The sequence below is a fragment of the Mytilus galloprovincialis genome, chromosome 14 (assembly GCF_965363235.1).
Source record: "Mytilus galloprovincialis chromosome 14, xbMytGall1.hap1.1, whole genome shotgun sequence".
Lineage (NCBI taxonomy): Eukaryota > Metazoa > Mollusca > Bivalvia > Mytilida > Mytilidae > Mytilus > Mytilus galloprovincialis.
Window position 1 is genome coordinate 60,632,041 of NC_134851.1, and position 24,609 is coordinate 60,656,649.

The window sequence follows — 24,609 nt, forward strand, 5'->3', positions numbered from 1 at the left end:
AATTCCTGTTCCTACATCTTGGTCACCCCCAGTGTTTGGTGGGTACGTTTTGCTTAGTCTTGAGTTTTCTATAGTGTGTCTTGTGTATAATTATTTGTCTGTTTGTCTTTTTCTTTTTTTGGCCATGACATTGTATGTTTATTTTTGATCTATGAGTTTGACTGTCCCTATGGTTTCTTTCGCCCATCTTTTAATATAGCAAAGTCACTCATTCAAATAGCCAAAAATAGTTTATCTTACCAATACGGAAATTAGTATCTCTGTCGTAATCATCCCTGTCTTTTTGCACATCGGACATAAAATCTGGAGGTGAAGTTCTCTGTTGTAATGACTGCTGTGTTAGCTTTTTCAGATTAGCTACCAGTTCATTTATATCCCAGTACGTTGGCATGTCATCCTGTGGACTGTTACCTTGTGAAAAAGCACGTAAAAAGTCAGAATGAGCGTGTTGTTCAGAGTTCATACTCATATTGCATTAACATATCATCCTTTAATGCATGTTGGTACATTCCCCATTTCCTTTCTCAATTTTAAATATCGCATTAAACGTTAAAACCAATGTACAATCATCGTCATCAACATATTACCAATGTAACAACTCGAAAAGTTGTGAGAATAAACCTTGATAATGATGCACGTTTGGAATTGTATAGAGGGAAATATTTATTTCTAGTACACAAAAGCTAACACAAAAGGGAAAAAACTCCAATTAATTACGTGAATCATCAACCTGGGTACATGCATTTCCCATTTGGTTATAGTGGTAAAAAATTGAATAAAGTTAAAAAGCTTAATATCATAAATTGTTGATTGATATATACAACGTTATATAGGAATGAACTTTTAGTACACGAAGAATAACTCTCGATTGTCTTTATTTTATTGACACAAAACTTAGATAAATTAAGCATCCCCTTTTTTGAGGGGATAAAACATTTCTCTAAAACTTAGTAGTTTTAGCAATTTTATTTTCATTAGAGATAGACTATTGATTTTTTCAAAACATTGTAATATCCCAAAATCAGTAAAATTGAGAATGGAAATTGCGAATATGTCAAACAGACAACAATCGGACCAAAAAGACAGAAAACTGCTTGATTTTGTAAATAGTAAAAGGTTCGGTAAAGGCTAATTTCGGCCTTAAATTCGAAGCACATCTGATGAAAGATGTTTGACATTTTTTTATCACCTAAGTATCTTCTACATTCGATTCAATTGATTATTGTTAAATTTTAAATGACTTGGTCATAACAAACGCTCAAATTCAAGCTTAAATATAAACAATCTATCAAATATACGATTTAACGTCACCTTTCAGATGATTTTTTTGTCTGAAATGAAACTGGCCGTGTTCCTGTTTATTCTCAACATTTATATATATTATGTATTAACATTACATACAACATATATTTACATATTAAAAATGAACACACGTGCGGCCACTTCCTTTTTAGACAAAATCCGTCTTAACATTAGCACAAATGTTTAAATTGTGAAGATATCAGTATTTTTGCATGAATTAATGATGCTAGTACCTGATGTATGTCCATTGTATTATCATCCCATATTTATGTATCAGAAGCATGTGACTTTCAATAAATAAGTAAATGTTAACAAATTAACAACTTTGTAAAAACGCTATATCTTGGGTTGGATTATACATGTTATACTATATGTGTTTATTATAATTTTTATCAAAAGAGGGACGAAAGATACCAAAGGGACAGTCAAACTCATAAATCTAAAACAAACTGACAACGCCATGGCTAAAAATGAAAAAGACAAACAGAAAAACAATAGTACACATGACACAACATAGAAAACTAAAGAAATAAACAACACGAACCCCACATTGATAGTTCTATTTTTTAAACTTTAAAACGAAAGGTTGTACATGTATCAACCTTTCAATATTTCAAATATTGAAGATAATGTAGCAAATGCACATAACTGAAAATTACAGACAAACAAATTAATCAAACATGGGAATTATCAACTTTACTAAACTAAAGAAAGCATACTTTATACATCCCTTAAAATTTTGCCTGGACATTCTCAAAAATCTAATTATGAATTCCTGTATCTACACATTGGTCATTTAAGATAACAAAGTCAATCACGATTAAAATAGCTAATAAAAGTTTATCTTACCAAAAAGGAAATTAGTTTTTCGATCTCTTCCGTAACCATCCCTGTATTTTTGCGCATCTGTCTTTAGATTTGAAGGTGAAGTTCCCTGTTGTGATTTCTGCTGTTTTAGCTTTTTCAGATTTGCTACCAGTGCATTTATATTGAAAGCAGAGCGCTTGTGCCGTTTTTGTCTATTTTGATTGTCCCATGTATTTGACTCGATTGGAGGAAAAGAATAAAAATCAATCTGTCTATTTGGTTTCTCTTTCCTCTGTCTATAATTATCGGAAGCGGAATTTGCACTTGAGTAAGCGTCTAGATGTTTAGCAGGATGACGTTTTTGAAGATCATCAATTATTTCTCCATTCATAACCCTTTTTATAGAATGGAGTGAATTTGAATAAAAAGTCGGATTTTCGTAAGGGCTTGTAAAACGTGTTTCAACAACTGGACGTTCATCCGGTTGTCGTTCTGAAAGGTCATTTGTTTCATCCCAAATATTTCGCTTATTTTCTGGTCTGTATGCATCTTCATTCATCTGCAGAAGTTTCGGAAAATCCAGTGCTTGAATGTTTTGCTTGTTTCTTTTCGCAAAAGTTTCCCACTTGTGACATTCAAACACGACAGTAAAAACGATCACCACTAGCAAAGGTTTCAGTGAAATCACCATTCTGTCAAATATTTTTAAAGAAATATACTCACCAAAGATACTTGGCTTATGATTTAGAATTGTAGACGCGCATTTTGTCTACAAAAGAATCATCAGTGATGCTCGAATAAAAAAAATGAAAAGGCCAAGACAGAGTAAGCAATTAAACAGCATTGAGGTCAAACATTATGTTAAAGTTTGTGAAATACAGCTTAGGTTTATACAATGCATTTCTGTCCTAAAATAAAATTCTCATAAATTTTCGTTACATTCTGGAATTTTTTACCATATTTAAATAGTAATATACACACGCAAATAATCCAACATCAGATTTCATAGAAGGATTTGATGGAAAATAACAAAACGAAAAACATATGTTAATTTTCCGCATTACTGGTTTTGTTCTTTTTTTTTATACCTACTTGAGATTGAAAACATAATTTGAGCATAAGATTAGTAAAAGTAAAACTACAAACATCGTAAATCTATTTGAGATAAGACAAACAATTGAAAAAAATAATACAAACATATAATAATAATAATAACAAAATAAACAAATACATGATATTGCTAAAGGGACTTTTAAAAATTAATAATCTCCCCCTTTAATGCAGAAAATAGAAAGAAGAAAAAAACAGAAAAAATCCAACCTTAAAAAATAATATTCGAGCGATTTTGTTATAAAATTTCTAATGGAATAGTCATCACCTAATATCTTTTAAATATACAATTAATTATGAAATACCTGTGAGACTCTTATTCTTATGTTAACGCCATCAACTGTAATGCTATACTGGTTAACGGGTTATCTGCCAGTTTATGTTATTCAAACGACACAAAATGTCAACCAAATGCACATGTATTCACTTGGCATATTTCTAGTCAGCGATGTAAATTATTTAAATACAAACGCAAAATGTTTCTAGTACCTTTACCAAATATTGCATGTACTTTAGATATTTAAAGGAAAAAGACACACATATGCATAGCTTTTGTTTTGTGGTCAATATAATGGCATTTAAATACCTTATCTATAAAACAAAAACTAAATCATATGATTAATGTAATTGAATCGTATGACTTATTAATGTTGATTTTGTACTGTTTGTCTTATGCACCTTTTAAGTACATACATCAAATCATCATTTATAGATGTTTTTGTGTTCTGTTAAATAGTTCCTTTCAAAACTGTTACACGATGATGACTGCTGTACCCATATTTTGACTATTTTATTTATTATGTCTGTTTTGTTCACGTATCATTGTAAATATAACGGAATTTCATGAGACTGTCATCAAAGTGAGAGGTTTAACGCTATAAAACCAGGTTTAATCCACCATTTCCTACATTTAAAAATGCCTGTACCAAGTCAGGAATATGACAGTTCTTGTCCATTTGATTTTGATGGGTTTTGTCATTTGATTTTGCCATGTGATATGGACTTTCCGATTAGATTTTCCTCTGAGTTCAGTACTTTGGTGATTTTCCTTCTTTTTTTTTCTTACACATATCGGGTTTGTACTTGTATGAGCAACACGATGGGCTCCACATGTAGCCTTGAGGGGCAGGATGTTTTTTTTCCGATGTTCGTGTTCCTAAGTATTTAGCCTTTACTTTTCTATGTGGTGTTTTGTATACTTTGTTGTTTTGTCATTTTGTAGTTTATTTTTCTTTTTTTTACCATGCATGTCCTTGTTAGTTTATTTTCTTATACTTATGAGTTTGAAAATCAATTGGTATCTTTAAACTCTATTAAATAAATCTGTATTACGTGTTTGTTTATGCCTGTTTAAATACAACTTATTCTTTAAAAAAAAAAATTCAATTGCATTTAATCAAGTAAACTTTAGACCTGATGAAATATTTTTGACTTCGCATACTTTTTTTGAAATAAATTCGAACCGGAGGTGTGCGCATGGTATTGAAAATATTGTGGCGGGATCCAGGGTATAAAAGTTCAAAATGAAAGAAAACACACTGATTTAATAAAACTATTATTACGGACAACGTCAAGCGCTTGATGGTAGTCTTTTTTTTAGTCAGATGTCGCTGGTAAGTCTTTTGTGATCAAAACGCGCGTCTGGTGCAAAAACAAGGTTTCAATCCTGGTATCTTTGATGAGTTTATTCATGATAGTAATTCACAAGAACACCAATATAATTAGTTATCAAATGTACCAGGATTATAACTTAGTACGCCAGACGCACGTTTCGTCTACATAAGACTCATCAGTGACGCTCATATCAAGATATTTATAAGGGCAAACAAGTACAGAGTTGAAGAGCGTTGAGGATACCAAATTCCAAAAAGTTGTGCCAAATACGTCTAAGGTAATCTATACCTGGGATAAGAAAATCCTTAGTTTTTCGTAAAATTCAAAGTTTTGTAAACAGGAAATTTATAAAAATGACCACATTATTGATATTCATGTCAATGCCGAAGTGCTGACTACTGGGCTACATTATCAGCATAGCCATTAACCGTAGTGTCTTTTTTCTAGAGTATGTTTTATTCAATTGTTTTTTGTTTGTGAAAAATTTCTTCAAATTTTAATTGGACAATTTACCAATTAATGTTCACTGATGGCATTGCTTTAAAAAAAAGTTACCTTTTAAAAGAGAGGCGATATAGGCTAAACTTTTAGTAAGAGACACAATGGATACGCGTTAATTCATGTTTTTTTTCAAGAATCAACGCTTATCAATTGTATTCATGATATTTAATGGCGTAGCCTACCATGTATAAATTTCCATAGAAATCTACACAATTTGATAGTTGTTTTGTAGTCTTATCCCTTGAATCGAATAAAAAAAATACAACTATAGAGAAGAAAAACCCATTTTGTACATAAATATCAAGGATACCTGTTTTCCTTTTTTGAATAAATAGTTATCAAAGGTACCAGGATTATAGTTTTGTACGCCAGACGCGCGTTTCGTCTACATAAGACTCATCAATGACGCTCATATCAAAATATTTATAAAGCCAAACAAGTACAAAGTTGAAGAGCATTGAGGATCCAAAATTCCCAAAAGTTGTGCCATATACTGCTAAGGTAATCTATGCCTGGGATAAGAAAATCCTTAGTTTTTCGAAAAATTCAAAGTTTTGAATAACAATGACGAAAACTTAGACTTATTTCAGAAAATAACAGTTTTTGACAGTTGAGACCGAACGTCGATCGGAGTCTTATATATGTGTTCCAGACCATATGAATATTTGGACCGTATGCGTACGGTTCGGACCGTATACGTAAACTTGTACGGTTTGACCATACGCGTACGGTCTGATACGAGCTGGACAATACATGCATGTATTTGGACCATACAGGTAGTATTAGGACAAATATTTATCGAAAGTTTTATTGAGTTTTACGAATATTATAATAATAAGATGAATAAAGTAAATATCCACATCTGGAGCTGGATCTGCTTACCCTTTCAGAGCACCTGAGATCACCCCCACCATTTTGTTGGGTTCGTGTTGCTGAGTCTTTTGTTTTTTAGTTTGTGTCTTCTGTATTATTATTTGTCTGTTTGTCCTTTTATTTTTAGCCATGGCGTTGTCAGTTTATTTTCAATCTATGAGTTTGACTGTCCATCTGGTATCTTTCGTCCCTCTTTTTTAAGAGATTTACATAATACAATAACGTGACTTTTTAAATAGCTAAAATTTTAAGTTTTTATTTCAATTACAATTGAACTTTTTATATAAAATTAGAATTTCAGTTATGTTGATTTGTAATATACATTTGTATCTAATTGACTTGACTAGCTTCTTAGAATTAGTTAGACCGTATGCTTATTTCGTTAAAGTACGCACACGGCCCAGACCGTACGCGTACGGTTTAAGTTCTCATATGGTCTGGAACATATGTATTAAATATGCATGCATGAACATACACAAGATATACACAAACTAATTTCCATGCGAATCTATTTCATAACGCTTTTTTTCTAAAAAAAAATCGAATGTCCAGATTTTGTATTATTTTAACCACAAAACACTGAAATAATTCATAACCCACTGCAGCTAAACCACTGTACTAGGTGTGTAAATGAGTGATCAGTATCAAAGTGTATGTTTTATTTAGCATCTTTATTTAAGAGAACAACAACTTATAAATCTAAAATTATGCATTTTTCTTTCTGAAACACAGTATTTATAACAGTTACCTATTAAGGTCCTACGTAATAATAACCTTTTCAGGTGCAGATATGTTTTGTACCTAGATTTATTAAAGTGGTGTAAAAAAACTTAAGGTCAATGTCATTTTTACAATAACTTATGATGAAATTGAAATATTCACCTTAGTTTGGATACTAAATTTTATTAAATACTTATATTACCATAAATATGAAAGGAAATTTCCATTTCATTGCGATCAATATTTTTGTCCCTTGAATATAACATAAACTAACCTATTATCGTGATAATACTATATAAGAAAGGTAAACTATTTTTGTATTCAATATTTACTTTAGTGCTTTTGTTACGTGAAATGTTATGTTTCGCCCATCCTTTATGAGTCTCTTTATAACACCATTTTTTTGTAACCCGAATTTTCTTCTCTCAATTGATTTATGACTTCAACAGAGGTATAATACTATTGCCTGTATTCAAAGCAAGCATTTTCAGCATTTTTCAACCTGTCCAGATGTTTTATTTTTCTCCACTAGTTCGATGTGTTTTTTTTACAGCACGTTACATTCGATGATAGATTATATTCGACAAAGGTTACATCGCATTCACACAGATGATACCGACTACACTTCCAACACGTTTTTCTTGTACAAAAGTGACCAGGTTTTGCATGGAAGGTTTCAAAAACTAAAATTAAAACATTTTGGCTAAAACAGAACGGCAACAACTCTGTCAAAGTAACTTGGAATCGGGACGAAATATATTCAATTTTGCAAGTTTTATTTCAAATATATTTCAACTGAATGTCCGCTAACGGTATTGTTAATATTATGTCAGGATCCCGGACTCACTATCAGAGGTTTAATAGTTCAAAACAGAAAGCAAAACAACTGATTTATACGTGTAATGCAACAATTATGACGGGCAGCAACGAACGACAATTAATGGATAACAGTCTTCGTGTTTTGCTCTGGAACAACTATATTGGAGATGGGGTAATATTGATGTGAATGCTGAACACATCCATAACTTGAAACGGAGGGTAACAACACAACCAAAGTTCATGTTGCTTGCGTCATTTTGGCATTCCTTTTGTAATGATATTTATCATGTTTATAGAGATTCCTGGCTTAAAAAAGAGGGACGAAAGATACCAAAGGGACAGTCAAACTCATAAATCTAAAATAAACTGACAACGCCATGGCTAAAAATGAAAAAGACAAACAGACAAACAATAGTACACATGACACAACATAGAAAACTAAATAATAAACAACACGAACCCCACCAAAAACTGGGGGTGATCTCAGGTGCTCCGGAAGTGTAAGCAGATCCTGCTCCACATGTGGCACCCGTCGTGTTACTTATGTGATAACAAATCCGGTAAATAGTCTAATTCGGTAGGTCTCATTCATGAAAGGGAAGAGGATTGTAGTTACGACGTAAGGAACATATCCGATATCATTTGTTAACCTACTAAGCATACATTCTATTAATAACCAAAGCAGTTTGGAAGGACCGTTCAGCCTGGTATGAGGCGTTTGAATTGAATTACTTTCATAATACAGTTCTACAAAAAATGCGCCAAGTTTAGATCAAATTCATATCGCAGGTTGACATTAGTCAAAAATTTAAAAAGAATATGTCCTCTAGCTAGAGGTCACTGAAAGATACGTTCAGAGAACAATAAGGAAAAAAAAGTAACAAGTCCAGATCTAGATGAAAACTTATCGATTTATTGATAAATCTAATAATACGAATGGCTAAACGTTTTGAACGGTTTGTTACTTATGCTGTATAACATGAGCAAGATCAACAAAAAAAGAGGCATGAACTAAAATAAACATGAAATCATAAAAAAAATTAAAAAAAATCGTCAAGTTCTAATTCTTAAAAAAGGTTTTAAAAATTAAAAGATTTTACGAAGATTTTTTTAGTTACATAGTGTACTAGTTACCTAATGAGATATAAATGGGGTCAGTAAATTTCATATGGATTGAGGGTGAAGCTTAACCTCCACATCGTATGCATTTGTTTTATACCCGTTCTATTAACAAAATTGGTTGAGCAACCCAAACAGTTATAATATGTTTATGTGCCTGATTTTGGGATACAGCATCCAAAACTGTGTAAACAGGTTTTATAAATTGATAGATTTTATGATGATTTTATTACAGAGTGTACAAGTAACCTTATATAAATTGGACCATAACAGTCATAGTAGGTTTATGTGTCAGTTTTTGGGATAGAGAACAAACACCACAACTGATTACAAAATAATAAAAACAATATCCAAAAAACCTACTAAAGACGCCAGCATAAAAATGTTCTGGAGTTGATAGTAAATTTGACAAAAATATGTCAACAAAATGTATTTGTGGTTGAAATTAAGTCTACTATGACGCCGATAGAAAACTTTTGTAGTTTATAATACATATCGTATATATCATACAATAATTTGATAGTACAAAGTAAGTATAAGATAAAGCGTAAACAAAATGGAAACAAAAAATGTTAAAACTTTGTTATCAGGACCAACCTGCATCTAGAACGCCTAAAGTAAAAAAAAACCCAAACGATTAAGAAATGCATAAATACCGAGTCATGTCAAAAGTCAAACGTTCAAAAGAAACAGAAAAAAGGAATATAAAAATCTTAAATAACATTTATATCTTTCGGAAACACACAGAACATATCACTTCATCATATGTATGTGTTATATAGGTCATCTGATGAAATTGTCTTATTATATCTTAGATTAAATATAAGATCATATTTCATACTATAGAAATTGTCAGTATGAAAGGACTTTTTTTTAACAATGATCTTTATTTAGTATAATTTTTCATCCAATATAAACTATCTTATTATCGTGAAATAAAATGTAAGAAAGGTAAAGTTTATATGTATTTGACCATTGCTTTGTGGTTTTAATTACACATCTTGCTTAAGGTTTTGTTCCGAGCTGTTGTGATATAGGAATCTGATGAACAGTAGTTGTCGTTTGTTTATGTAGTTCATACCTGTTTCTCGTTTCTCGTTTTTATATAGATAAGACCGTTGGTTTTCCCGTTTGAACGGTTTCACTTTACACATTTTAGGGCCCTTTATAGCTTGCTGTCCGGTGTGAGCCAAGGCTACGTGTTGAAGGCCGTAAATTGACCTATAATGGTTTACTTTTATAAATTGTTATTTGGATGAAGAGTTGTCTCATTGGCACTCATACCACATCTTCCTATATCTATGTAATTGATTTAATTAAAGACATGCATGCCTACACATTCGGTTGTCATATTGGTAAAAAAAAATCTCCGAAAGAATCAACTTATATATGCTTCTACTGTTAATTCATAGTGTACTAGAACACACCCGCGAAATCGCGGGCATTTATATTGTGGTTTAAAGTATGTAAACTGTAACTGTTGTAGGATGAATTAAAAAAAAATATATGACTGGAGAATTTCAGGAAAGGTATCAAAAGTCATAGATACTTTTGGCAGGACAATTTAAATCAGCCCTTCCCTTTTTTTCTAAATCTATTTTTTTTATATTTTCTATTAATTTCACAATTTTATTTGTTAACGTACTGTGAAACGACATATACTTTAATCTATATATAATATATATGACCCCCGTTAATAGTAAACTTTGAATTCATTTGTAAATATCAAATACAGTGTGAACTTAATTTTATCAACTATGTATGTTCATTGTATACAGAAAAAGCGAAAAATGGTCCTGTCCCTTTAAGAACCTATGAAAGTTATATGTTATTTAAATCAGTCCTAAACGGAGGTCTTGTCTATGACATAAACCTTTGTCCAATGTCGGAAAAAATATCCGGACCGCTTTATTTTCGATTTTTCTTCCAAAATAACCCAAATGGTATAATCATCATGATACCTATATGACACAAATGCATAATGATTAATTTATTGTGGAAGGAAGAGAAGCGACACACAAAACGAGGTATTCTCATTTAATAGTATAGATATGATTTACAATCCAAAGATAGGGAGGGCAAATATGCATAAAAAACAAGGAGAGTATCAAAGATCAATTTAGTCGTTTTGACTCACTGACGGTAGGTAGAATTATTTATTTGATCGGTATTGTTAAAGCTATAATGTATGACAAAATGTGGAAATCCTAGCTAATTTAAGGAAAGAAGATTGCCCTAAAAGAAGTGATTGAGTATAAGTTTAAATTCTTAGAAACTCGAGGCATATAATGTTGAAATGTGCCGCGCAGCTCTATGTTTTAACATGTGAATAGAATAAAAGTGCATATCATTTTTCCATTTTTGGAATTAAATTTTTCCTCGGAACAACATAGCTAAAGTGGCACATGTGTTATCTGCAAAGTGAGTTCTAATGGGAAATTAACTTTTATATATAACCAGAAGTACAACCTATCAAGTGACCTATGCTTTTGTTTTATTACTTAACAATATTTCAACTAAGGATCTAGATATCACACATTATTGAAACATTTGTAATATATTTTAACAAGCTTCATTTCAATTTAATTACGTAAAACTATTCCACATGTAGTAGAAAATTGAGAATGGAAATTGGGAATGTGTCAAAATGACAGCAACCCGACCGACGAGAAAAAAACCCAAACCTAAGTCCACCAGTTGGTCTTCAACTCAACGTGAAAATCCCGCATATAAAACAGAAAAAAAGTTGTTATATTTCAAACCCAAATATGCAAGTTGGAAATTTAAAATAGGATATATTGACCAGTATTACTATGAATCATAGCTAGATAGGAAACAAGTCTACTCATTGACAATCTACGATCTTGCGTTTTCTTACTGACGTCACAAATATGACCCGTTTAGATTTTCCACGAAAAATTATAAAAATGGCGGCTAAATTCCCATTGAGTATTGGACAGGAAACTTTCTCATATGTCTTTAAGTCAACTTAAAACATTTTTTTATCTTGTAACATTGAAATTCATAATTCGGGTCGAATTACATTTATCTCAATAATATTAATTTACTCCATTTTCGGGAATTGTCAATATGATCTCTTTTTGTTATTAACTAGTGACCTTCGACGTGTTGCTCACCACAAGTTAAAATTTGTTTATATTTTGCGTTCAGTAATAATAAAAGAGGGACGAAAGATAATAGAGGGACAGTCAAACTCATAGATTGAAAATAAACTGACAACGCCATGGCTCAAAAAATAAAAAAGACAAACAGACAAGTAATAGTACAGAAGACACAACATAGAAAACTAAAGACTTATCAACACGAACCCCACCAAATCTTGGGTTGAACTCAGGTGTTCCGGAAGGGTGAGCAGATGCTACTCCACGTTTGATTTACACATATGTGACCCGCCATGACATTTGCAGGCTTATGGAAGTAGAACGCCATTGTTAGAAAAATTATAAACATGATAAATATCGAGATTCAATGTATTTGCGAAGAAGAGATAAACACTTTCCTTGGCTTCTTTTTTGCGCACACCGAACTATACATCATATATAAAATTAGAAGAAGTTTTACTTTATCGTTTGAAGTGAAAAATATTTGAATCTACATTTTAAATTGATACAAAAAAAAATCCAATTTCTGCTCTATAGATTTCCTTTATAAATGAAGTCTGAAATATATCCATAATAAATGCACCGTATCAAATGCATATAAGAGAACACCTACTTATAAACTGTTACGCGTCGCATACTATGTATAGAGACATGCATAATAAATCTAAATAAAAAAAAAGGAATTCTTAAATTTTAAACTAACTTCATTTCAACAAGTTTAAATTACATGTTCTAAATAAACTCGTCATAGATACCAGGGATAAATTTTGTATATACGCCAGACGCGCGTTTCGTCTACAAAAGACTTATCAGTGACGCTCGAATCCAAAAAAGTTAAAAAAAAGCCAAACAAAGTACAAAGTTGAAGAGCATTGAGATCCACAATTCCTAAAAGTGTAAAATAGAGCTACACACAAACAAATAATGCTCTGCTCTAAAGTTTTTACTTCATAAATGAAGTCTGAATATATCCATAATAAATGCACCATATCAAATTAATATATGAGAACACCTACTTATAAACTGTTACGCGTCGCATACTATGTTTAGAGATATGCATAATAAATCTAAATTAAAAAACATGAATTCTTAAAGCTTACTTTGACAAATTTTAAACTAACTTCATTTCAACAAGTTTAAATTACATGTTCTAAAATAGAGCTAAGAATTGTTTGCATTGTACAAATGTTGTAGTAAATTTAAGTCTTTGAAATATTATTCAAATACGCTATTGAACATCACAAAAGCCAATAAATACAATAATTTTGTGTTTTATAAATTAGTGCCTTCAATAAATAAAAGTCGTCATAGAACAGTCTCATTTTCATACCGGTATTCGAAATGACTCTTTCATTGCTATTACAACAAACATGTCATAATAACATGACAGAGAGTTTTGTTTCGGAATATTCTAGATAAATATACAAAAATCAAATTTTAGACAATGTACCCTCCTAAGCCTGGAAATGGCTAGCCACATATAGTAAACGGCGTTTTTCTCACAATGACGTTCTACCTCCATCAGCCTGGATATGTCGTGGCTGGTCACATATGAGTACACTTTCTACACGTTTTTATGAAATAATAGTGATCTAGTATCGAAAAGATTTAAAAGTTTGATACAAAAATTGAAAAAAAAATGTCAAATAGGAAAGGCATAAATTATCTGCAAGACGCCTGTATGTGAAACAAATTGGACGTTTGCATGTTGAACAGGTCGAGAACTCTAGATTTCCTGACGTCAGAATATATTTGCATAGTAATTTCCCAAACACAAGGCAAATGATGGCCTTGAAAAACTGACCAATCGACTCAATGAACTACAATGCATTGTGGGCTACTACGAGTGTACTATCACTTGACAACACGTGGAATTAATGGAAAAACTGAAAACTAATATAGTGTCTGGGATTCTCAAAATAAATGTTTTTGTTTTGCAAATATGTTTATTAAAATATATATAACATAATCTTCAATTTGCATGCTCAGATTAAAAATGTATTGTTTACGGGCTTCACAATTCGTCTTTCTTTTTCGCCTTGTAAAAGGTGTTGAACAGGTTTGTTCCATAGTTATGTATTGTACATGCATCTGTGCACTAATTTCACGGCGTGAAACAGTGGAATTTCAGAACGTAAATATTTTGAGCTCTTTTAACCTGTATAATGTCATTTAAAAACATTTCTGCCTCGAAAACAAGACAACTGGCACAGAAACACGTCTATCTGTACTGGATGTGTAAATTTTTTTTATCAAGACCTGAATTATAAGTGAGAACATCATAATATTCACCCATGTTAAAATAAGTGTTATAAAATAGGGTAGAAATTGTGCTTGAGATTCGAGGGATGAAGACATAATCTTTCAATCAGTTTACAGCCGATTGCAGGTTAGGTAAACTGCCATCCTTTAAGAGTAGACAAGTCAGAGTATATCTAATTTACATGTCTGTAAGTCTGGACTAATTCGAAAGGAGGGAAGTATACCTTACATAATAACGACTTTACGGTTCAGCTAACAAGCAAACTAACCAAGGATTCTAAATGTTATTACACACTCAATGAAATCGGTTGTAACTGAGATCTGGAGCTGGCATGTAAGTAACTGCTAGTAGTCCTTTGTTAATTTATGTATTATTGTCATTTTGTTTAGTTTCTTTTGTTACCTATTCATTCTGACTCGGACTTCTCTTTTACTGAGTTTTACTGTGTGTTTGTTTTTACTTCATTGGATAGATGTATAAAAGGGGGAAGGGGGAGGGGGGTTAAGATCTCAAAAACATGTTCAACCTCGCTGCATGTTTGCGCCTGTCCCAAGTCAGGAGCCTCTGGCCTTTGATAGTCTTGACTGATTTTAATCTTAGTTTCTTTTGTATAATTCGGAGTTTAGTATGACGTCCATTGTCACTGAACTAGTATACATATTTGTGCCAGCTAAAGGACTTCTCGAAGTGCGGAGATTCTCGCTGTATTGAAGACCCATTGGTGGCCTTCGGCTGTTGTCTGCTCTATGGTTGAGTTGTTGTCTCCTTGACTAATTCCCCATTTCCATTCTCAATTTTGTACGGTAAATTATAGCTTAAACATATTTTGTACTGTTTCATCCATTGATAAAGTCCGTCGGTTTTAAAATATACCTCAGAGGTATTTTAATCGTTCGGCTGCTGTCCTATTGACGTATGTGCAATGTCTCAAATTATCTAAACCCTGTGGATCAAATTGGATGCTATATTACCTTCTAAGTTTCCTGAAAACGTGCTTTGTATATTTAAAGAAGATGATAAGGTATGAGTGCCAAATGAGATCTCTTTCCACCCAAGACGTAATCTACTAAACTAAGTTTGTCTTATGGGGTAATTGTGTGTATCACTGTTGTTTGTTGCTGTCTGGTGGACGACTACATAAAATCTCAGTGTTATCACCAAACCGTGATATTTATGGCTATATATCGGATAATTAAAACATTTGTTTCCTCGCATAGAAACAACTCTTCGTTAATCTGAGCATGGAACGAATACTTTATATCACGAACTATAAATGTGGATACAAAAAATGAAAAACTAAACGAAATTGTTAATCCCGCATTGCACGAAAAAATGTGTTGTATTTCAGTAAATAACACGTGTTCTTGTTTGATTGTAATCACGTAGTAGTCCATCATGCATTGCTACTTACTTAGTGGATTGGTCAAAAACCCAGGTAAAAATAAATTGCGTTATACGTAAATAAACAATTACATGTGCGAGGACATAAATATGTTAATTTATGCATGGCCATATAAGGTATGTTGAATATTTGTTTCAAAAACTCTGAAATGAATAAAACAACACTGCAACAAAATCCCTGTACCAACACTTTTCGATGTGAACCCGTTACTGGCTTTGAACAATGGGTGATTTAAACTGTGTAAATGAGTGGACAGTATCAAATACATTACAGCTTTTTTTTTTATATCAGAATCCTCGAAAAAGGTTGAATCTGTAACAACTTTAAAATATCAAGATACTGCCGCGCCATTTAAACTTTCCTCAGTGAGCAAGATTCATATTAAGTAGTGCAAACAAATACAGCAAAGAAGTAATATTAACATCACATTTACAACTGTCATTTGATAAAATTAAAATGTTATATCTTATTTTTAGATATAAGGTATAATTAACATAAAAATGAAATGAAATTTCCATTTCAATGCGTTCAATATTTCATATCACTCGACACTGTCGATTAACTATCCTATTTCATTGCGTTCAATATTTTATATCACTTGACACTGTCGATTAACTACCCTTTTATCGGGATGATAGCAGATGAGAAAGGTAAAGTTTTATTTGTGTTTAATATTTACTTTTCAGTAGTTTTGAGTGTATACCATGCTTAAGAACATAGGCATTCGGCTGTTGTCTGCTCTTTGGTCATGTTGTTGTGTGCTCTTCGGTTTGGATGTTGTCTCTTTTACATATACCCCATTTCCATTCTCAATTTTATTAGATGTCGCCATATTTACATGTGTGTGTGCAATTTTTTAATTCACATAGGTAAAACCTTTTTACCCAAGATAATCAATTTATATATGCATCTACTGCTAATCAAAGGTGTATTTTACTGACAATCTAAAGTTATGGAGGTTAATTAATTCATATATAATGGGAAAAGTGTCATGGAATATTACATACAATCGATATTTGCGACTCGCTGAAAAGGTAAGTAGGATAATGCATTTGATCAATATTGTTAAAGATAGATTGTATGAATAAAAGTCGAAATCTCAACTAGTTTGCGGAAATAAAATTTTCAATGGGAAATTATCGACTATGAATTTTAATAATTGTTTAATAAATCCAACATGCATATAAAAGTAGGGGCACATACAAACATGTGCATGTTAAATGATAAAAAGTTATATATTTATAAGTTACTAGTTTATGATACTAGCTATTCATAACTATTAAATTTTTAAGCATTGCAGATATTTTATTGATTCATAAAATTTAATAAGTTATGTCTTGTTACAGATTAAATTACTGAAATGGATACCATAAATAAAGTTTCAGAAAACATGGAATTTGATCATGGAACTGACTTCATCAACATGAGGAAAAAAACCTTTTGGGATTTGTATGACCTAAAAAGATACCAAGGCAAAGGAAAACATAGTGTTTGTCTGCATAGAACTTTTGATGGAACGCTTGTGTTACGAAATAATTTGATAAAACCTTTAATCAACCTATTTGAAAAAGAATTCAAGGCCTGCCTCGTCCGAAGGAAACAACACCAAGACCAGATCATCAATATTTGCTATCCTGACAAAACCTCTGATCTATATCTAGACTATTTGGAAAATTGTGATGAGCAAGGTATGACATTACCTAGGTTACAATATCATTTTTTCTATTTTGAATATGAGTATGTTTCAAGTTGCAGGATTAAAGAACATTTAGTTTATTTTACTGCAAAACGGAGAAATAATAAGATTTTATTTTCATTTTTTATTGCAAAATATCAATTCATTGCTAAAAGATATAATTGTTTTATTCTGGTAGGCTATAAATAACACGGAATAGGTTGAGTTAGAAGCACCGGGTTAAATTTCCGAATCCACTAAAAATTCAACCACCATTTCGCAAAATCCACGACAAATCACATATCTAAAACTAGGTCACTGACCTAATTTATCAGATTAACTTGTATCCCCTACATTTGATCAAATACTTTTAATAAAGCTCTTAAATATATTGGTTATCTGACATCTGTTACGGTATCACGAAATAAGATATAACGAATCAAACTGCAATATGATTGGTCAATTTAAATCACGCGGAAAAAACATCCAGAACTGCTGCCCTGTTCAAATGTAGTTATTAAGATGGGTGTCGTTAGTCAATATTAATAGAGATTATACATGGCAAAATCCGTATCATATGTCGTATCATCCACAGACACCAATATCAGCTCAAGGGCCTTTAGGCCCGAGGGATGATATTGTTTGAGGGTGATACGACATGTGATACGGATTTTACCATGTATAATCTCTATTAATATTGACTAACGACACACATCTTAGCTGTATTTGGCACAACTTTTTGGAATTTTGGATCCTCAATGCTCTTCAACTTAGTACTTGTTTGGCTTTATACATATTTGGATTTGAGCGTCACTGATGAGTCTTATGTAGACGAAATGCGCGTCTGGCGTACTAAATTATAATCCTGGTACCTTTGATAACTATTTACACCACTGGGTCGATGCCACTGCTGGTGGACGTTTCGTCCCCGAGGGTATCACCAGCCCAGTAGTCAACACTTCGGTGTTGACATGAATATCAATAATGTGGTCATTTTTATAAATTTCCTGTTCACAAAACTATGATTTTTTCGAAAAACTAAGGATTTTCTTATCCCAGGCATAGATTACCTTAGCTATATTTGGCACAACTTTTTGGAATTTTGGATCCTCAATGCTCTTCAACTTTGAACTTGTTTGGCTTTATACATATTTGGATTTGAGTGTCACTGATGAGTCTTATGTAGACGAAATGCGCGTCTGGCATACTAAATTATAATCCTGGTACCTTTGATAACTATTTACACCACTGGGTCGATGCCACTGCTGGTGGACGTTTCGTCCCCGAGGGTATCACCAGCCCAGTAGTCAACACTTCGGTGTTGACATGAATATCAATAATGTGGTCATTTTTATAAATTTCCTGTTCACAAAACTATGAATTTTTTTCGAAAAACTAAGGATTTTCTTATCCCAGGCATAGATTACCTTAGCTGTATTTGGCACAATTTTTTCGAATTTTGGATCCTCAATGCTCTTCAACTGTGTACTTGTTTGGCTTTATACATATTTGGATTTGAGCGTCACTGATGAGTCTTATGTAGACGAAATGCGCGTCTGGCGTACTAAATTATAATCCTTGTACCTTTGATATCTATTTACACCACTGGGTCGATGCCACTGCTGGAGGACGTTTCGTCCCCGAGGGTATCACAAGCTCAGTAGTCAACACTTCGGTGTTGACATGAATATCAATAATGTGGTCATTTTTATAAATTTCCTGTTCACAAAACTATAAATTTTTCGAAAAACTAAGGATTTTCTTATCCCAGGCATAGATTACCTTAGCTGTATTTGGCACAACTTTTTGGAATTTTGGATCCTCAATGCTCTTCAACTTTGTACTTGTTTGGCTTAATACATATTTGGATTTGAGCGTCACTGATGAGTCTTATGTAGACGAAATGCGTGTCTGGCGTACTAAATTATAATCCTTGTACCTTTAATAACTATTTATACCACTGGGTCGATGCCACTGCTGGTGGACGTTTCGTCCCCGAGGGTATCACCAGCCCAGTAGTCAACACTTCGGTGTTGACATGAACATCAATAATGTGGTCATTTTTATAAATTTCCTGTTCAAATAACTATGAATTTTTTTCGAAAAACTAAGGATTTTTTTATCCCAGGCATATATTACCTTAGCTGTATTTGGCACAACTTTTTGGAATTTTGGATCCTCAATGCTCTTCAACTTTGTACTTGTTTGGCTTTATACATATTTGGATTTGAGCGTAACTGATGAGTCTTATGTAGACGAAATGCGCGTCTGGCGTACTAAATTATAATCCTGGTACCTTTGATAACTATTTATACCACTGGGTCGATGCCACTGCTGGTGGACGTTTCGTCCCCGAGGGTATCACCAGCCCAGTAGTCAACACGTCGGTGTTGACATGAATATCAATAATGTGGTCATTTTTATAAATTTCCTGTTCACAAAACTATGAATTTTTCGAAAAACTAAGGATTTTCTTATCCCAGACATAGATTACCTTAGCTGTATTTGGCACAACTTTTTGGAATTTTGGATCCTCAATTCTCTTCAACTTTGTACTTGTTTGGCTTTATACATATTTGGATTTGAGCGTCACTGATGAGTCTTATGTAGACGAAATGCGCGTCTGGCGTATTAAATTATAATCCTTGTACCTTTGATAACTATTATTCGCTTTATCATATATTTCAACAGGAGAGTATTATATTATATGAACTGTTTTCTGATCCATAGCACTGGGTTACCTTCAGTTCTACTTTTCTCTTGCTTCAAAAGCCTAAAAAGAACTTCTCAATTACTTATCCGAAGCACCTGGGTTACCTTACAATTTTCGTGCTGTTGTTTTAAAAATATTTTGTTTATTATTGTATTTTAAGTGTGTTTTGTATTTTTTTATAGTTGCATTTAGTGTGCCAAAAAATATGAAAACTTGACGTTCGTGACGTCACATACCAAACAATGACGTCATTCAATAAATTACGTCACTCCCGAATGACCGTTCTATTGGACCTATTTTGAAGAAAATTTTTCTTAAGCTTACATAAATAAAAACTTCATGTATAAAAAAAAAAGAAAAAAAGTAGGGGTGTGATAAAGGGTAGGGGTGTGATAAAGGGTATGCGATAAAGGGTGCGCATCAAAGTTGCGCGATATGGATTAAACAGCAGGCTATTTATCACATATGCAAAACTACTGAACATATGATAAATATTAATAAGACTAACACGATTTAAATATTTGGCTTTTATATTGAAATCGTCTTTATAAGAAAAGAAATATTTGAATTATACCAATTTATTTACATATTTTCATGAAAATGTTTTGTAAAATGTATTATAATTGATCTACATTTCAAAGTTTTTTTTTCATATATTACAGGAGAAAATTGCTTAAGGTTTCCGACAGACGGTATAGAGAGGAAGCTTAAGTTTCACAATACACAAAAAAGTGAAAGAATTATTAGAATGAGACAAAAAATAATAAAGGTTATTGATCTTTTACGACAAAGAACTCTTAATCATTTAACCTTTATCACAAGCGGAAGTTTAGCAGAAGGGTTAGACCTGCCAGGTAGTGATAGAGATGCTATGATTGTTGACAATACTGTTATTATTGTGCAAAATTTGAAAAAAATCTATTTTCATTCACAGAAATTGACATTATTTATGGAAAAGGATAATCAACATTATGGATTTACTAAATTGAAATTGATAACGGCCATTGGTAATGTTTACGTCACAAGATTCTTTTTAGAAACAGACAATGGAGTTTATTTATCAAATCGTCGATATCTTAATTACTTTTTGAACAAACATTCAGTGTATGGGTTATCAATACATGGTCCGTGTATGTCTGATAAACAGATGGTGCAAGATATAGCCTTCTGTTTTCAATTGCACGAATGGCCTTCCGTAGCCAAAGGCTGGATCTATCGGCATAGACCAAGACAGTGGCCAGGTGGAACTTTGATTGACAGCATAATTAGTGATGGATGTTTACTTGTACCTATTGGCCCAAAATATGTTGACAATGAACATAATGAATTATTCTGGAGAATATCATTTTCATTAGCAGAAAAGAAGCTAGTTCACAGTTTCAATTATACTCAGTTTATGTGTTACACTGCAATGAAATTTTTATTGAAAACAATAATAGACAAAAACGAGGCTACAAACGAATTATTATGTTCGTATTTTTTGAAGACTTCATTGTTCTGGGTATCGGAAGAATGTTCTAAACATCAATTTCAAGTATACAAAATCGCACAATGCTTAAAGCTATGTCTTGATAAACTTATTGAATGGGTTTATAAATGTTATTGCCCTAACTATTTTATTCCGGAACAAAATATGTTTAAAGGAAAAATTACCGCTTCAAACAATATACAGCTTTTAGAGATACTTATAAAGATTAGAGATGAGAGTTTGGAAATCATACTTAGTGACTTTTTGAATTGGACAATTGCCACAAACTCTGTTTGTCAGATTTCAACATTGGAACTCATGTTTTTAAAGGTTAATCGGGAGCCTACAATTATGGATATCAACGACGGTTTTGAAAGTTTAATAAGAATTAACAACCTTCTGATGTTCGAATCCTCAACTTTTATACACGGAATTTGTAAGTTTTATCATAGTGTCATAAGTCAACATACCGTACAGTCTTTTCCTTTGTCTGAAGTATTATTTGGAACTTTTCATGAGCGTTGTCCTCGTCATAAGATATTTTCTTATAAATCAAACAAAACTCATTATTATCTACGCCGTAAATTGTTACTAGATGGGACGAAATCAGATGCAGTGTCTGGTTGGTTGTTTTATGCATCATATTATTACTTAAGAGAACAATATACCGCAGCTTTGAAAATTTTGGATTATGTTTTAAGTCGGTGTGAACCCGGAATGTTATCTTTATTAGTGAGCTCTCATAATTCCCAGCAGACTAGTAACTACAAAAATATTGCTGCATGTAACAGTTTGACATTGAATGACAGGATGAAATTATTAACTTATTCAAATATAAACTATGTTAAAAACTCTGCATTGATACCAACAGAATTACAATACGAGGTACAGAAACGGAGCCTAATAGTTCCACCTGTAGTGATGTCACACTGTTTGCGTTTTTTCTGCTACTATCATTTACATGATATTTACAACAGACAACAGTCTTTACAAGATCTGCTAGTTACAATAGAGGAAAGATATTTGGTTGTAGAAAATTTGCTCTCCCCCTCGTATACATTATTAGGGACTTGTTATCAGGTTTGTGGAGACCAGCAATCGGCTCAGCGATGTTATGAGAAGGCATTATGTAGTGGAGGTTTTATTTGTGAAAGTGCAGGATCCAGACTGGCAAATCTTATATCAAATGTGTAGTGTAATATATGATTCACCTGCACGTCACGTGATCATAGATTCTAATGCAACATTGTTTGTTACGCTCATTTTGTTGGAAAACGTCACCAATTTTGATGGTATCAATTCGCAAGTTATAAAAGCGTACGTGCAAGCGCAGACGAAGTATAGCAGATTTCAAATGTATAATATGACGTCGTTTTCTGTCAGTTTGATTAGAATGGAGATAATAATTTTGTATTTTAAGCTGCTAAATGTACATGTACAATCAATACACAATTTTATAAGCTAAATAGATGATCTGTAGAGCCAAGCACAAAACAAACATAATTGCCTTTATTAGTTAAAATCATCATACTTTATAAATTGTATTATCTAAAAGTTATACACTGTCAACCTTTCTGAATACAGAAAAATGTAGCAAAAATAAAAGCAAGCACACATAAATCATTATGTGAAATACATGAAATATATCAAAAGTAAACTTAAAAAACTGCAAGGAAATTTCAAAACGGAAATATTTTATCAAATGGCAAAATCAAAAGCGTAAACACATAAAAAGAATCGAAAACTTCAGTCAAATTCCTGAGTTTGTACAAGCATTTATCTATTCTGTAAATTGGGTATTAAACCTGATTTTACCAATAAAACAAAAGTAAAAAACATTGTAAAGTGAGACAAGTATTTGAAAAAAAATACAAACACATGATATCGCTCAAGACAATATGAAAATTAATATTCTGATTCACAAAATGCAGAACATTAAAGGAAAAAAACCCATACCCCCCCCCCAAAAAAAAAAAAGTAAGTTAAAAATAATTTTCAAGGAGTTACAATATAGTTAAAAAAAAATATCCCGCGTACAAAAAATATTATCTTGTTCTCATAGAAAACAAAAGATTGTTACCCTTTTTTGCAATCCGGATTTTTTTTCTCTCAATCGATTTATGACTTAGCGGTATACTTTTGTTGCCTTTATTAATCTTATAGAGATGAATAAATCAAAGGAAAACCTGTGTTAATTCATTTTTAATATGTTTTTGCCATCAACACTATTTTCGTTTCTTTTCTTTTTTTTCTACAGATAATACCGTTGGTTTTTGACGTTGGAATGGTTTTACACTAGTATTTTATTTGGGCCTTTATAGCTTGCTATTCGGTGTGATCCAAGGCTCTGTTTTGAAGACTGTATTTTAATCTATAATGGTTTCATTTATAATTTGTGACTTGGATGGACAGTTGTCTCATTGGCACTCATACCACATTTTCCTATCTATTCATAATATTAGTACCATATATACTATAGTTTTGTCGAGTTGATGTTTAAACAAACGTATTCGAAGTTAAAATCATCGCAGTTCTCGATCTATATTTGGTAAGACAATTATTACAAAAAGAAAAAAAAAAAAGAAAATACATGATTTCGCACAATATAATGTGAAAATTAATATTCTGATTCACAAAATCCAATTTATGCACAAAAAAAGAAGAATAAGAATAATTCATTATATGTAGATTAAATTCAATCGCTGAGCTTTCCTACTGGCTGTTCTTACTTTTATTTTGGCATTGAACAAGTCATTTCTTTTTCGACTGTACATGGCTTTAAAACAATAAATCCGTAAGATGTACTATTATGAATAAATACTTTATGTCTAAATTCAGTAAAGATTCGTATTAATTCTATTCAATTGGCATAGTTTATAAAACTATTAGACTATTTACCGAATTTGTTATAACATGAGCAACACGAGGGTGCCACATGTGGAGCAGGATCTGCTAACCCTTCCGGACCACCTTAGATCACCCCGAGATTTTGATAGGGTTCGTGTTGCTTTTTCTTTAGTTTTATATGTTGTGTCATGTTATGTCATTTTTTAGCCACGGCGTTGTCAGTTTATTTAAGATTTATGAGTGTGACTGCCCCT

General features: G+C 32.2%; 1 protein-coding gene and 1 long non-coding RNA gene across 2 annotated transcripts; one reads left to right on the forward strand and one right to left on the reverse strand.

Moving 5' to 3' along the window:
• Positions 1–276: 276 nt before the first annotated feature.
• On the reverse strand, positions 277–3,627 carry LOC143059562 (uncharacterized). Its single transcript, XR_012973514.1, has 3 exons — positions 3,525–3,627; positions 2,152–2,801; positions 277–411 (listed from the first exon to the last, which is right to left on the reverse strand). It is a non-coding gene; the product is annotated as an uncharacterized LOC143059562 (long non-coding RNA).
• A 13,372-nt stretch (positions 3,628–16,999) lies between these two features.
• LOC143058798 (uncharacterized) lies at positions 17,000–23,338 on the forward strand. The gene is made up of 2 exons (XM_076232243.1): positions 17,000–17,340; positions 20,703–23,338. The coding sequence occupies exons 1-2, from the start codon at positions 17,013–17,015 to the stop codon at positions 22,700–22,702; spliced, it is 2,328 nt and encodes a 775-aa protein (XP_076088358.1). The 5' UTR covers positions 17,000–17,012; the 3' UTR covers positions 22,703–23,338.
• Positions 23,339–24,609: the final 1,271 nt, after the last annotated feature.